At 40.1% G+C, this 15,717-nt stretch overlaps 2 protein-coding genes across 2 annotated transcripts; one reads left to right on the top strand and one right to left on the bottom strand.

Annotated features, from left to right (window-relative positions):
* Window positions 1-1,903: 1,903 nt before the first annotated feature.
* On the top strand, window positions 1,904-3,782 carry LOC111205810 (putative pectinesterase/pectinesterase inhibitor 24). Its single transcript, XM_022702040.2, has one exon. The coding sequence runs from the start codon at window positions 2,076-2,078 to the stop codon at window positions 3,126-3,128; it is 1,053 nt and encodes a 350-aa protein (XP_022557761.1). The 5' UTR covers window positions 1,904-2,075; the 3' UTR covers window positions 3,129-3,782.
* A 1,125-nt stretch (window positions 3,783-4,907) lies between these two features.
* Window positions 4,908-7,985, bottom strand: LOC106381178 (probable pectinesterase/pectinesterase inhibitor 25). The gene is made up of 4 exons (XM_022701378.2): window positions 6,887-7,985; window positions 5,998-6,355; window positions 5,704-5,895; window positions 4,908-5,552 (listed from the first exon to the last, which is right to left on the bottom strand). The coding sequence occupies exons 1-4, from the start codon at window positions 7,691-7,693 to the stop codon at window positions 5,044-5,046; spliced, it is 1,866 nt and encodes a 621-aa protein (XP_022557099.1). The 5' UTR covers window positions 7,694-7,985; the 3' UTR covers window positions 4,908-5,043.
* Window positions 7,986-15,717: the final 7,732 nt, after the last annotated feature.

Below are 15,717 nucleotides of genomic sequence, written 5' to 3'. Positions count from 1 at the left end.
CTTCCATCTTCAGATGAAAGAGTTTCTTCATAAGAAACACCTTATTGTTTGCCGAAGGTTTCTCATACATATCAGAGAGAACTTTCATGAGCCCTTCTGTGGTCTTCTCCTTCGCAACGTTGTGAGCAACGTTTTTCGACAGTGTTAACCTTATAACACCCAGAACTTGTCTGTCAAGGAGCTCCCACTCATCCTGATCCATCTTCTCAGGCTTCTTGCTCAGCGGTTGATGAAGCTTCTTTCCGTACAGATAATCTTCAATTTGCATTCTCCAAAATGCATAATCTGTACTGTCAAATTTCCCGATACTGTGCGCCAAACCGTCTTCGCCTCCCATCGTTTCTGGAACCACCGTGTATTAGAACACCTTTGTCGACAAACCGATGTTACCGACAAAATTCACTATTCACGAATTACTGTCCACGTGAATAGTAACTCCGCAAAAAATTTGACCGATCACCGTAACTCCGGCTCTGATACCAGTTGTTAGGAAATACGCGGTCAAATTTTGCGGTAAACCAGAATTTATGGGAGCGGGAAAGAAGCACACACACAAAATTGTTAACGGAGTTCGGCCAATGTTGCCTACGTCTCTGGACCTGCTACAGATCTTTTATTATCAACCAAAGAAATTTTACAAGCTCACAACTCACACCCCGATCCCAAATACACTCAGAAATTACTCGTAATTTCTTAAAAAAGATTTTTTGTGAGAAAAAATCTTTTTTTTTATTTTTTTTTCTTCTTCTCTTCTCTTCTCTTCTCTCGTTCTCTCTCAGTTTTCTTGTTTTACATTTGGAATGTTTTTCCTCTTCACCTTGCATTGAGTATTTATAGAAGAGGCTTGGACATGTGAAAGCCATAATTGTTGACAAAATCACCTCCTTCACCGTCCAACTTCACTGTCATTGCCGTCATTGCCGTCATCACCGGCCAACACAAAAAACGTGTTCTTTGACTTACAGAGGCCTCTTTTAACCCTTAACTCTATATTTTGCAGTCGCTCATCGCCATCTTTCTAAGGCCATGGAGACGACTTAGAGTCCGGCCTCTGACGCGACATCAAATCCTATGTATACAAGAAGAGCAAGGTCCTCTATGCCAGTGTGGGAAGAAGTGTCCGGCTACTCTTTCTTTTCACACAAGTTGTCTCCGGTTACTTTCATAAATAGACAAAAATGAATGATTATATTCTCTCTCTTACGTACTTGCGCAACCCCCCCCCCCCACAACTGCAGAGAAGGACTGAATTGTAATTGTAACAATTAATAGTAAATTTTAAACCCCATACTTTTACTGTGTTGTGCATTTACCTAATTTCACACAAGTTCTTGGATATTGGACTAATTCACTCTATATTTTAAGGAAAAATTTAAGTTTAATAAAAAAATCAAAAAAATTTAGTGTTTAATTTAAAAAAAAAATGTAAGAATCTTTAAATAAAAGAATTGCAATGGAGCACGTAAATTTTCGGATCTCTTAATCTAGTTTTTTAATTCACTTTTAAAATTAAAAAATATTAAAAAAAAATAAGAGATCCATTTAGGATTTCTAGGATAATGGTGCTCTTTTTTTTAACACTGAATTATTAGTATATTACAATTATGATATGAGAAAGATTATATAGACGATTCAACAACCGAGAAAACTACTTGTCTTATGAAGACCTACGCCTAATTGCATCACCTGAGCCGTCCTATGAAGATTCACGCCTGATCAGATTTACTTGCACCATGTTGATAATTGTTTAATAAATCGTTTTCTCCGGGACTTGAAAACCTGGATTTTCTGTAATCTGCAAGAAATTGCATAGTCTGAGATTTGAACCCTAGACCTAGATGTAAAAGCTTTTAAACTTTAATCACTAGGTTACGGTGCTTCCACCGGATAATGGTGCTCTTAATAACTAAATAAAATTTTATAGCCTGCTTTATGCATCGCACGTAAGGCGCTGTTAGTTTATTCAAAGTATTATATTTTTTTCAATGTATTAATATGGACTGCTATCTCCAAACCAAACCTAACAAAAAAGAAAAACTTCAAACGAAGAATATATCAAAAACGAAAGGAGGAAAATGTCTTCCTCCTACGGTAAAGTCGACGAGCGTGAACATGTGCTCGAAGCTCGTCGGAACTCGAGGAAGAGAATCACAATCATCGTCGTATCACTACTCGTTCTCGTCGGTATCGTGATCGGAGCCGTCTTCGGAACCATGTCTAACAAGAAGTCAACGACGGTGGAAACCAGCGATAACGGAGACTCAATCTCCGTTTCCGTTAAAGCCGTTTGCGACGTTACACTACATAAAGACAAGTGTTTCGAAACGGTCGGATCAGCTCCAAACGCAAGCAGCCTCAATCCAGAACAGCTCTTTATATACGCCGTCAAGATCACAATCGCAGAAGCCACGAAAGCTCTCAACGCTTTCTCCTCTTCAGGAGACAACACCACCATGCATGCTTGCGTCGAGCTTCTTGACCTAACGATAGATAACCTCGAAAACACGTTGACATCATCACAAAACGGTGACGTCACGTTACCTGAGCTAGTCAGTGACCTCCGTACATGGCTGAGCTCAGCAGAGACGTACCAAGATACTTGTACAGAGACGTTGGCTGAGTCTAACCATCCAGATTCTAAGACGTTCGGAGAAAGTCAGCTCAAGAACGCAACGGAGCTAACGAGTAACGCCTTGGCTATCATCACATGGCTCGGTAAGATAGCTGACTCCTTCAAACTCAGGAGGCGTTTGCAGAGTGCTGACGTGGCGGTGGATTTAAACGTGGGGAGGAGGTTGTTGCAGAGCACTGATTTGAGGAGAGTGGCGAATATTGTGGTGGCGAAGGATGGTTCGGGGAAGTGTAAGACGATAAGTACGGCTTTAAAGGATGTGCCTGAGAAGAGTGACAAGAGGACGGTTATATATGTGAAGAAAGGAGTTTATTTTGAGAATGTGAAAGTGGAGAAGACCATGTGGAATGTTGTTGTGGTTGGAGATGGAGAGAGCAAGAGTATTGTCTCTGGTAAACTCAATGTCATTGATGGAACTCCCACTTTCCAGAGCGCCACGTTCGGTAATTCTCTCGAAATATTGACCATTTATTTTATGCCCAAACACATAACATGATATGATGAACCAACTAATCTAGTAACCTAGAGGATTAATATTGAGAACTAAAGATTTTTTTTTTATCAAAAGAATTAATTTTTTTTTTTGTTAAGATAATATCAATAAAACTAATAATTTCTCCAGATTTTCAATTTGGTTAGTTTAGAATGATTTGCTTTGCCAAGCATTTATCGCATATTCTATATCAATTTTTAGAACATTATTAGTTTCAGCTATATGAAATAACTTGAATGCTTGTCATGTGGCTACCTAATAATACAACCGAAATAGATCTTATGTGACATAATTTCTACAGGAAAGATATATAAATCCTTGATTGTCAACCAAGAAACCAATTATATGATTGATGTGCTATGTTTCAAGAAACTAGGTTTTTATACTTTGTTATGCTTCAAGAAACCAGTTTATATACTTTCTTACATGTGTTCTCCACAGCTGTGTTCGGGAAAGTGTCCTCCATTGCATATGTATATGTTGGCCATTATACATGTTCTAAATGTCAAAAGCACTCTATATTTCTTTGAAATGTACTAGAGATTAGTTGTTCTAGATTAACTTCGTTCAAAAATTTAATTGTCCTGAAGAATAAAACACTTAATTATTATAAGCACTTATAAATAATCATGAATCATGAGAAACAGTCGCTGCATTCCTATTGGATACTGGATAGCACGCATGCACCGCGTTAGAGAGGTCATTTGAACCGATGATATTTTATGTGCATAGAAAACGAAATAAGATAATATACAAAATATCATATTTCATATGTATCTATGCAAAAATAATGTATTTGTAAAAAAAATTATTTTTGGAGCTATTACACTTCCTACATATCTCTACTGTGACAACACGGCGGCTCTGCACATCGCGAGTAACCGGTGTTTCACGAACGCACCAAGCACATAGAAAATGATTGTCACAAGGTAAGGGAAAAGATGAAAGATGGTTTTCTCAAGACAATGTATGTGCGTACTGGTGATCAACTGGCCGATGTTCTCACCAAGGCACTTTATCCTACTCCTTTCCGGAAAAATATACGCAAGATGGGTTTGCATAACATTTGTACACCTTCATCTTGAGGGAGGCTATTAATGTAGATAGTAGGTTCATTCCGGTTTAGAGTAGATTAGACTTTATCAATTGATTGTGGTTTACTATGGTTAAACGTAAGTGTATATAAACTCCATGTAAGCTACACTTTTCGGTTAATGAGATTAGAATCCATTTTCCACAAACAGATTCTGTTTCTCTAATAGGAGCAGTATCACTTAATCCTTCCGCACCAACTTATGAAGAGGTAATGCAACACAACAACTAGCCAATGTAGCCATCAAACGATATAGTTTGCAACGTTTCCAAATCAGGGAATAACTGAGGGAGATAAATAATCCAGGGTTTCGTATTAGAAAAGAAACTTGAAATACTGGGAAACGCTTTATTAGTCGGCAACAGTCTCGTGAAGATGTTCAGTGTCATAACTCCACTCAACGAGACTTATCCTTGACACTCAATACACACAATGTAATAAGTTGTATTTTTTCGTAATCATTAGATATTGTTCGTTATTTCTCCTGTGTATGCCTTTTGCATATATAGCATATATGGTTGATGATTCAAAATTTAATAGTTCGAATTCTTTATGCATGTGTTATCTTAGATACATAATTATATAAAATGAACAAATAAACTGGTCAAATACTTTAATATGGTTAGTTGGTTACACTCAAAAGAGGTAATGTTTTCATATATATTATGCAAAACCAATTATGGTTCGACTGATAAAATGATTTTATTAATTGTATAACTAAACACCAAAAATCAAGACTCCAATACTTAGAAGAAATGAATATTTATTGCTTTATAATTAAATGAGGAAGTACATATATAAAAATTATCTTATATGATGTGATTATCATTCTTTGCGAACCAAACCACCATAGAATGGAATATCGGTTTGAGGCAACCAAGTATCTCCCAGGGTAAAGTTGTAAACCGTGAAGTTCATCGCTTGTGCCATGTCCAATAAATTGTACCCTAACCACTGCACTCTCCGGTCTGTCTTTGCCCCTGGTCCGAAGTTATCATACTCGCCGTAGTAAATCGTGTCTAATCCAGTGGTACCATTCCATTCGAGCCATCCCACTGGTTGAACAATGTCACTAATATATGATTGCATGAAAACCGTCCTTGAGTAAGGCTTCCATGGCCGTCCTAGGAACGTCATGGTTGAGGTAGGATCAGCTGCTAGATCTGGTGCGGCTTTGATGGTACAGTTGATGATAGAGATTCCAGTGTTTTGGTTTGGTTCGGTTCTTCCATGGGCTGTAATTGCATTCTTCTGCTTTGCCATTGGTTTTCTAGCATATATATTGCAGTTTTGAAAGATTGCAGCTGCGTTTCCAAATATAAAATCGATGGTACCTATAACAAAAGAAATGAAGAAAAGGGGGACAAGGATTAAAATGTATCAATGAAAAAGGCATTGATGTAAAATCGTATAAATTCATATTCCAATAACACAATAACCAAATATATATATATATATATATATAGATAAACAATAAGATCATACCATATATATCGCATTCGCGATAGAACTGTCTAAGAGAATGGACGTAGAGAGTATCTTGATAGCCTTCAAAACTACACCGGTAGAAAGTGGATCCTTCCGCATTGTTTCTCAAGGCCACGGCCTGATGCTTCTCAGGTCCAGCTGTGTTTCTGAATGTAACATCAACTGCCATGAACCGTTCTCCAGTCACCGCTACAAAATCAAATTAACACTATCATACACTAAGCAATTTGCTAGGCACAATTCCAAATGAGTAAAGTGAACAAATTAGAAGAAGATAAAAGAAAAACTAACCAAAGCTCGAGCAATTATACGTAGTCCAACCATCAACAACATTATGGTTCCCCGTAATGATCGTCTTATTGATTCCATCTCCCATAAGCAATAAATTCTTTTTGTTGATTGGAACAACGATATATTCTTCGTAGACACCTTCCCTTGCGTATATGACAAAGTAACCATCCTCCGGTCTAGCGTTATTAGGTGCTGCTGCTATTGCATCAGTAATGGTTGTGAAGTTGTCGGATTTGTATGGACCGACGATAACCGCTTGACTGACAAGGATGGAACCGCCGCTAGTCACCCCAAGCTCACCCAGCTTCCGGGCAGCTTTCCGACAATCTTTGTCATTGTCGCATGTTTTACGTAAAACCTTATGAAAAAATAAAAAAAAGTATATCAAAACATGTTAATATGCTCTTAATTATTACATAATTAGGTTATAATTTCATGTATTGCTAAATCAGTGTTTATTGTAGCCGCACGAAATGACGGTGGACCATCCTATGATGAGGGAATCCACGTGAACACAGTTGGATTCGAGTGTGGACCCAACTGATTTTTTTTAAAAGTCAAAGATGAGCGACCCAGTTGATCATCGTTTACTTGCAATAAAATGTGGCCTAAAAATGAGCGTAGGCCATGTGACATTTACTCTCTTATGCTTCTGGATCACACACACAACAAGAGCACGTCCATTTCATTCTGACTCGATCTAGAAACTTAAAGATATGTTCGAATATTTTATCAATCCCTACGTCCTAAACAAGTAAATGCAAACCATATATTAAAACTTAATCAGTATCTGTCCTCCTAAACGATAGTTTCATTATTGTAAACCATGATTAAATATTTTGTTATTATTTCCAGAAGCAAATAATAGTAATAATAAAAGTTTGATTACCTTAATCAAAGTCTCGAGCGGCTCGCGATAGGTTGAGTTACGACCACCAAGAATCTTCCCTTTAGAGGCTTTAAACCTCTTCAAGTTACGGTTAAGCGCGTGGCTCACAAGCCCCAACGACACACTGTAAAGGCGAGTGAGATTCCCCATCGGCGATCCAATCGCGGCGGCGAAACCACTCTTGGCCTCCACTAGTCCGTCAAGACACGTCTGCTGGTTCGTCACCACACCACTTAAAAGACTGTTCACATGCTCCACGAGCGCCGCCGTCATCATATCAGCCATTTTGAGCTCAGCCGCGACGGTTTCAAGATAGCTCACACTCAGCTCAGCTAACTCGCCGCAGTCCGCCACCGCGCCTATTTCCTCGGCCGTCATGGAGCCGGGTTTGCTTCTCACGCGGCGTACGTACCCGTTGATGACTTTTGAGAGGCGGCTCGCTTGTTTGAGACATTGCTTGATCGTGAACTTGCCGTAGCTGTAGGGGTCGGACGGTGAGGATTTGACGGCGGAGAGGATCGTACGGCAGAGCTTTGGGTATGGAGTTGACTTACAAGCGTCCGAAGTTGACTGTGTAGGAGGCAAAGAAGGTGGCTTAGACGGAGGCAAGGTAGGTGGCTGAGACGGAGGCAAGGAAGGTGACTGTGTCGGAGGCAAAGAAGGTGACTGTGATGGAGGCACGGAAGGTGGCTGTGACGGAAGCTCAGAAGGGGACGGTGAGGGAGACTGTGGTGAGATTAGAAACGCACATGAGAGGAAAAGAACTGACAGGAACAGGAGAGAAGAAGAGAAGTGGAGTGTTTTCATTTTGTTTTATCTGTGTTATGTTATGGTGTTTGTTTAGTGAATTGGCTATATTGTGTGTATATATAGGGAGATACTAGGAGCTTGAGGTATTTAATGAATCCATGGGTTCGAGGGTAACTAAATTATGTAATGCATGTTGGTCTAATAATTAATATTACATGTATATAATTTCGTTTTGGTCAAATAAAGAGTTTCATGTGTTATGTGTAGGATTTATTTGTTTTTGTAGCCGGTGGTCCACCCAAAGTTGGTTATGTGACGGTGGACCGCGTTGACTTGATTAGAAAGAGTTTTGCTTTCATGTGATTTAACCGTAAATTGGGTATTTTCTAGTGTTTAAAATTTTTGTTTAGTACAAATTGTTATGCTAGAAACTATAAGTCGTCTGTAATAGAAAAAAGCAATCAGGCATGTCTATACATCTCTCCAAATTGTTATGCCAGAAACTGCAAGTCGTCTGTAATAGAAAAACGCAATCAGGCATGTTTATACATATCTCGAGACTAATTTGCAATTAATACTATTTAGAGATTAACAAGGTGGGTCTGACTTTTGTTAGAAAATTTATGTTTCATATGATTTGATTTTGACCGAGAAATGCATGCATGTGATGTGTTGGGGAGCTTTTGGACAAGGCAACGCGTGAAGGCAAGACGGTGAAGAGTATTAGAAGTCGTCACTCTTGTCTATTCCACAATTCACACTCACACACTTCCTCGTTGGCTCTTCATGGCATATCATAACAGTACCACATGTCTAAAAAATAATCATTGTTTTTAAATAATATATTCTCTTTGTTTCGAAATGTATGATTTAAAAAAAAAATTATGTTTTAGTATGTAAATGTTATTCATATTTTTGATAATTTTTAAATTTATTAAAACTGTATAATTAATAATATTTTCTAATATTTTTGTAATTAGTTAAATAATTTTTAATTTATATTTTGATGATATTTGTAAGTAAATATATTTTTTAAATAATTGTGCATTGTCTTGAAAAATAATACATTTTGGAATAAAGAGAGTACATGTTTTATCTACTAGACTTGTATGTAGCATAATAAAGAAGACATACAACCGAATACGAAACTAATTCTCTTTGGTTTCAAACCAAACCAGATTTAGAATAATATCGATGTGTGTTTCCTTTCCTATTCTGCAAATGTTAAAAAAAATCTAAAAATGGTAAAAAGAAGAAGATTTGAAGTATAGAAATACTAAATACATCACGTGAAGAAGAGATATCTATGTGGGAATGTTACAAAGAGAAGAGGGGTTCAACGTGGAACTTCAGATCAAGCATGAACAACAGATACCGAGTCTAGCTCACGACCATGAACCCTGAATCTGTAGATACAAGTGTGTGAAGACTGAAGAGCTTCCATGATTCGATGTGAACTCTAGCCTTACAGTATTAACAAGTCCCGAGCGAGCAGAATCAGCAACGTCGAATGTCTGTGCGTTGGATCTGTCCAAATCGTAAGTAAACTCTGTAAGAAAGAGCATCGTTTCACTCTCCATATCTTTGTCTTCTAGCCATCCTGACACACGGCAATCCTTTGGAGCGCTCGATCTGTCATACGCCACAGCCTGTTCGATTTCACGGTGCATAAACCGTAACATCAGTATGGTTGACAAGAAGTATATAGCACAAGAACACAACTGAATATATTGCTCAAAGTAACTGATACAGCTAGCAGTTTCACAGAGAATCCTTTATAAGGAATCAAATTAACATATATAAACCAATCTCCTTAGGTGAAAGTATAATAGTATTACCTTAGAGACATGCTCCAAGGTAACAGCCTCAGGTACTATATGCCCTCTTAGCCTGACTTGAACATAGCCACTGCCTCCTTTCAAAGGAAAACACTGTCTAGGCTCCCCGAAACTCGGCGTCAACATCTTAACCCCTTCGCCATGAACCCGTCCTCTCCTGCTCGTCCCAAACCAACTACCTTCACTCCCAACAAGAAACGAATCCGAATGATCCATCACAAACCCCCCCCCCCCCACCCCCCCACCAGACCCCAACGCATAGTCCACTCTCCCAAATTCCCAATCTCCTTCTCCACAATGCCACGAGCATAAACCCTCAACTCATCAACAATACCAACATCACTAACTAAAGAATCACGAACCTTAACCTTCTTTAACTCCTCGTAAACCCTCTCTAACTCCTCTCTAGACACAAAAGGTTTAGACTTTACTTCCTCTATAGAACCCTCTAGTGTATCTAACCTAGAATCAACCCTCTTCAGCTCACTCTCCAAGGCACAAGATGCCTTAGTTATAGCGGAGCGGAAGTAACTGAAGTAACCGATAACGCGAAGATAACGTTGAATTCCAAGAATTCCCGTTAACTAAGTCTTCATAAAATCTGCTGAATTCTCAAAGAATGCCCAGGAGCTAAGGTTGCAAGAGTGGATTAAAGCCAAAACTCTAAGTTTATATTAATATCAAATCAAAGGTAACTTGTAAATAAAACAAAACCTCCATATAAACTCACACACGAGCTATATCAACTAGGAGTTGGAAAACAACTAAGCCGACTTTAATAAAAGACATTAAGTAAAAAGGAAAACCTTAACACCAAAACCAACGGGAAATAGGAAGTCTACGCTACATCAGGCCCCCCCCCCACCCCCGTACGGAAGATTCGTCCACGAATCCTGACATTGTAGCATCATCCGGTTCAAACTTAAACAAGTGCTTGACATTGAAAACGTCTGCAGTATGGACGTGAGGAGGAAGAGCAAGGCGATAAGCATTCGCATTGATCTTCTCGACTATCTCGACAGGACCTATCTTGCGGGGCTTGAGTTTGTTGTACTGACCGGTTGCAAAACGTTCCTTCGTTAAGACGGCCCAGACTTGATCCCCGACGCTAAAATGAACTTCCCGACGATGTACATCAGCCGCGGCTTTATATTGGGTTGCAGAGGCGACCAAGTTTCCGTGAGCGCGATCTTACACCATTGAAAGCTCGGCCAGCATCTCTACAGCACGTCCATGGAACTCCGATGGATTAGGAAGAGACGTCAATGCTAGCGGACTACGCGGAACATAACCATAGACAACCTTGGAGGGACTAAACCCGAGACTCCAATTATGGGCGTGGTTATGTACAAACTCAGCTTGACATAAACAAGAATCCCAAGAACGAATGTTATTGCCCACCAAACATCAAAGCATATTGCCCAATGAACGATTTACCACCTCTGTCTGACCGTCGGACTGTGGATGGTACGCGGAACTCATGTTTAAACTTGTCTTGAGAAGTTTCCACAGAGATCGCCAAAAGTGGCTGAGAAAGCGAGAGTCACGATCAGACACAATCGTCGTTGGCAACCCATGAAGACGATAGACCTCGCGAAAGAATAAAAGAGCCACCTGAACCGCATCAGTCGTTTTCTTACACGGAATGAAATGGACCATCTTTGAGAAACGATCCACAACAACGAAGATAGAATCATTGCCCCGCTGCGTTCGAGGCAACCCCAACACGAAGTCCATACTCAAGTCGGTCCAAGGCTGTGTCGGGATCGGTAAAGGCATGTAAAGCCCCGCATTCAACGTCTGACCTTTGCCCTGTTGACACACCGTGCACCATGCCACAAACCTTTCGACATCACGGCGAAGAGTAGGCCAGAAGTAAGACTCGGCGACCAACTTTAAAGTTCTGTCCCTACCGACATGTCCCTCGTTGTGGAGCTCGGTAATGATTTGTAATCTGAAACTACCAGACAGAACACATAACCGATTGTTGCGAAAAATAAAAAATTATCTATGAGCGAGTACTCATTGACAACTCCTTGCGATAGGTCATTCCATATGGGCGCGAAGAAAGTATCTGACGCATATAGATCGGAAAGACACTCAAGGCCCGGCACAGAGACATGTAATGTTGCCACAAGGGAGTGACGACGACTCAAAGCATCAGCTGCCTTATTCATCTTTCCCGACTGGTGTTTAATGACGAATGTAAACTGTTGAAGATAGGCCGTCCAAGAAGCATGTCTTGCAGAAATTTTGTCTTGCGTCCCTAAATACTTTAAGGCGACATGATCGGTGAACAAAACAAACTCTTTGTGTGCCAGATAATGCCTCCAATGCTTGATAGCTTGCACGATCGCATAAAACTAGATATCATACGTGCTATAACGAACCCTAGCCGCCTGCCATCTTTTCACTGTAATAGGCAACAGGGCGGCCATGCTGACTTAAGACTGCACCGATACCCAGCTTGCTAGCATCACAATGAAGCTCGAAAGGTACCTCAAAATCTGGAAGGACAAGAATAGAGGTTGTGGTAAACTTGAGCTTAATGAGCTCAAACGCATGAGAAGCTTCAGGCGTCCACTCAAACATTGTTTGCTTCATACAATCGGTTATTGGAGCCATAATTGCACTGAAACTGTGGACGAACCTACGGTAAAAAGATGCCAATCCATGGAAGCTTCGTATCTCTGTAATCGTCATCGGTGTGGGCCAAGATGACACTGCTGCTACCTTCTGTGGATCTACGCGTAGTCCTGAGGCAGAGACGACGTATCCAAGAAACAAGACCTCTGAAACTCCAAACTCACATTTGTGTTGAGCAACGAACAGCTGTTCTCGGCATAGAACTAGTAAAACCTCGCGGAGGTGACGGAAGTGATCTTCGAGGGTCGAACTAAAACTAAGAATGTCATCAAAGTAAACCACCACAAATTTACCAATAAACGGCCGAAGAGCCTGATTCATGACGCGCATGAACGTACTAGGAGCGTTTGATAACCCAAAAGGCATCACCAACCACTCGAACAATCCTTCCCTCGTCTTGAAAGTCATCTTCCATTCGTCCCCAGGCCGGATACGAATCTGGTGATAGCCACTCTTTAAATCCAATTTAGTATTGAAGCTTTACCGATTTGATCAAGAAGATCATCGAGGCGAGGAATAGGAAATCTGTATCGGGTTGTGATCTTGTTGATTGCTCTGCTATCGACGCACATCCGCCAAGTTTTGTCTTTCTGTGGAATAGGTAGAGCCGGAACTGTGCAAGGACTTAGGCTTTCGCGAACATAACCTTTAAAAAGTAGCTCGTCTACCTGTCGTCGCAATTCCTCGTGTTCCTCTGGACTCATGCGGTAATGTGCTCGGTTATGAAGCACTGAATTAGGTACCAGATCGATATGGTGCTGTATATCTCTTAGAGGTGGTAATCCTGCCGGTAATTCATGTGGGAAAAGGTCCTTGAAATCGTCAAGTATGGGGGTGAATGAAGCAGGAACGGTCTCCTTATGAACTGGTGGCGGATCAGTGACAACCAGAGCATAGAGAGGGCAGTCATCGCGAAGCTCACTTTCGAATTGTGCCTTGTATACAACAAGAAGACTTTGCTTGGATGTGCTTGTTCATTGTTGATCACATAATTCGGTTCGGGAGCTGGAAGCAATGTGATTTTCCTTCCTTGAAACATAAACGAGTGTGTGTTATGTTTGCCGTTATGAACCACCTCTCGATCATTTGCCATGGCCTTCCTAGGATGAGATGAGAAACATCCATTGAAGCAATGTCACAATAAAGTGTATCCTTGTAGAAAGAACCCACTGAAAACGTTAACAACGTTGTGAGACAAAGACCTCGGCGCCGGTTTGCATCCAAAGGAGGCGATAGGGATGTGGGTGCGCTTCTGGCATTAAGGCAAGCTTACGCACAGCCTCCTCTGAAACTACATTGGAGGAACAGCCGGAGTCAATAACAAATTTACACATTTTTCCTTTAATTGTGCAGGTAGAGTTAAACAAAGCCGTCCGTTGCCAAGCTTCACTTGTCCTTGGGGCCATGCAATTCCTATGTATCAAAAGCATTGTTCCGGTGTCGCCATTGACTTGCTCTTCATCGATATCATCAAAACGTCCTTCTTCATCATCATAGATAGGATCCCCAATAATGTCTCCTTCGTGTGCCAGCAGTCCATGCCGACCTTTAGTAGGACATGCCGTTTGAATGTGTCCTCGCTCCCCGCAAGTAAAACATCGTAGGGCGTTAGGTCGAGACGGTTGTGCCTCCGCGTTCTGCGCCACGGGTTCAGTAGAACGGGTCGTTGTTCGTGTTCCTGTCGATGTGTCTAATGTATCGTCGGCGCTGATTGTGGAGTTGCGTTGTTTGTTGTTCCCTGTCCATTGATTAGCGCTGAAACGAGATTGCTGCTCAACTAGTAGCGCTCGTTGTCGTGCTTCGGATATCGAACATGGATCAAACTGGTGTAACATCGTTTGTAGTTGGGGGCGTAATCCGGCGATGAACCTTGCGACCAATTGATCTTCTGAATCATGGATGTCTATCCGAGTCATCATCTGATAAAATTCTGTTGAGTAGTCTTCTATGGAACGATTTCCCTGACGAATGTTATGAAATTTTTGAAATAACAGATGTTCAAAGTTATATGGGATGAATGTCTTTCTCATGTGTTTCTTGAGTTTATCCCAAGAGGTAATTTTCTCTTTTCCCCCTCGAGTACGAGAAAGCTTAAGTTGACTCCACCAAGATGTGGCATGGCTGCGGAATCTAGTCGTCACGAGAGGAACTTGTTTATTGTCTGGTACGTCTTTGAATTCCAAGAATTCGTTGACTGTGACGAACCAATCCAGAAGGTCTTCCGGTTTAGATCCACCATTGAACTCGGGGATATCGAGTTTGATGCCCGAGGTCCAACGAGTGTCATGATCGTTTTTGGGTTGCCGAACACGAGCTGGTTGGTGATTACATTGCTGTTGTTGATTGTCGTTATCTCAAAACGGGTTGTCCTCATCAGAGCCCTCCTCGTTTTCTTCGTAAAAAGGGTTGTGGTGACGGTTGTTGTGTTGTTGCGGTGCTGCTTGAGCAGCGAGTGCTGCGTTTTCCGTAAACGACGCTTGAACTCCGGCTTGAACTGCATCAGCCATTGTTCGTCTCATATTGTCCTGAAAATTTTCTTGGAAATCTTCGAGGAACTGCTGCATCTGTGTCCAGTCATTAGGACGAGGTGCCATTGAAATCGCAGATCGATAATCACAAATAGAATTGTAATTAAAGGTCTCTGATACCAACTAACAGAGCGGAAGTAACTGAAGTAACCGATAACACGAAGATAATGTTGAATTCTGAGAATGCCCGTTAACTAAGCTTTCTTAAAATCTGTTGAATTCTCAAAGAATGCCCAGAAGCTAAGGTTGCAAGAGTGGATTAAAACCAAAACTCTAAGTTTATATTAATATCAAATCAAAGGTAACTTGTAAATAAAACAGAACCTCCGTATATATAGACTCACACACGAGCTATATCAACTAGGAGCTGGAAAATAACTAAACCGACTTTAATAAAAGATATTAAGTAAAAAGGAAAACCTTAACACCAAAGCCAACGGGAAATAGGAAGTCTACGCTACATCAAGTTCCCTATTAGAGGTTTAGATGAATCGACGAAGAGAGTTTGTTAGACTGAGAAATGATTCTGTTATTACTGGTTTATATAGTTAGTTACAGATGGTAAACCGGAATAAGTAAACCGAAATGTAATACTAAACCAACTAAACCATTTTATAATCTGAGAAGGTTAGATGTAATTTATGTTTGTTTCTTTGGCTCCTACTTTCATTTTTAGCTTTAATTCAAATTAATCTTTTCACTTATTAAAGCCTGACCTTTTGTAATTGAGCTGACATCTGAACTGAAAAATCTGAAAATGATTGTAAAAATATTTGATTAAAGTTTGTAAACTTATATGAGTATTATCTGAACGGATTAACATTGAACAAAGACTTGAAAACTCCAAAAATTTGGAAAACTCGAAAATTTAAAAAAGTTAACTCAAAACCGAACCGAACGTCAAAACATAATTTAAAATATTGATGTTTAGAATGTATACATATATATATTAATAATAATTAAATATATTAATTTATTAGTTTTTGTTAATTTTATTTGATTTCCAATAAAGTCTCGCCATTCATATTTTAAATTTTAATTTTAAAGTAAAATATATTAATTAAAGCTA

The sequence above is a fragment of the Brassica napus genome, chromosome C1 (assembly GCF_020379485.1).
Source record: "Brassica napus cultivar Da-Ae chromosome C1, Da-Ae, whole genome shotgun sequence".
NCBI classification, from domain to species: Eukaryota; Viridiplantae; Streptophyta; class Magnoliopsida; order Brassicales; family Brassicaceae; genus Brassica; species Brassica napus.
Note: the sequence above shows the minus strand (reverse complement) of the source record. Positions and strands in the feature narration are given on the sequence as shown.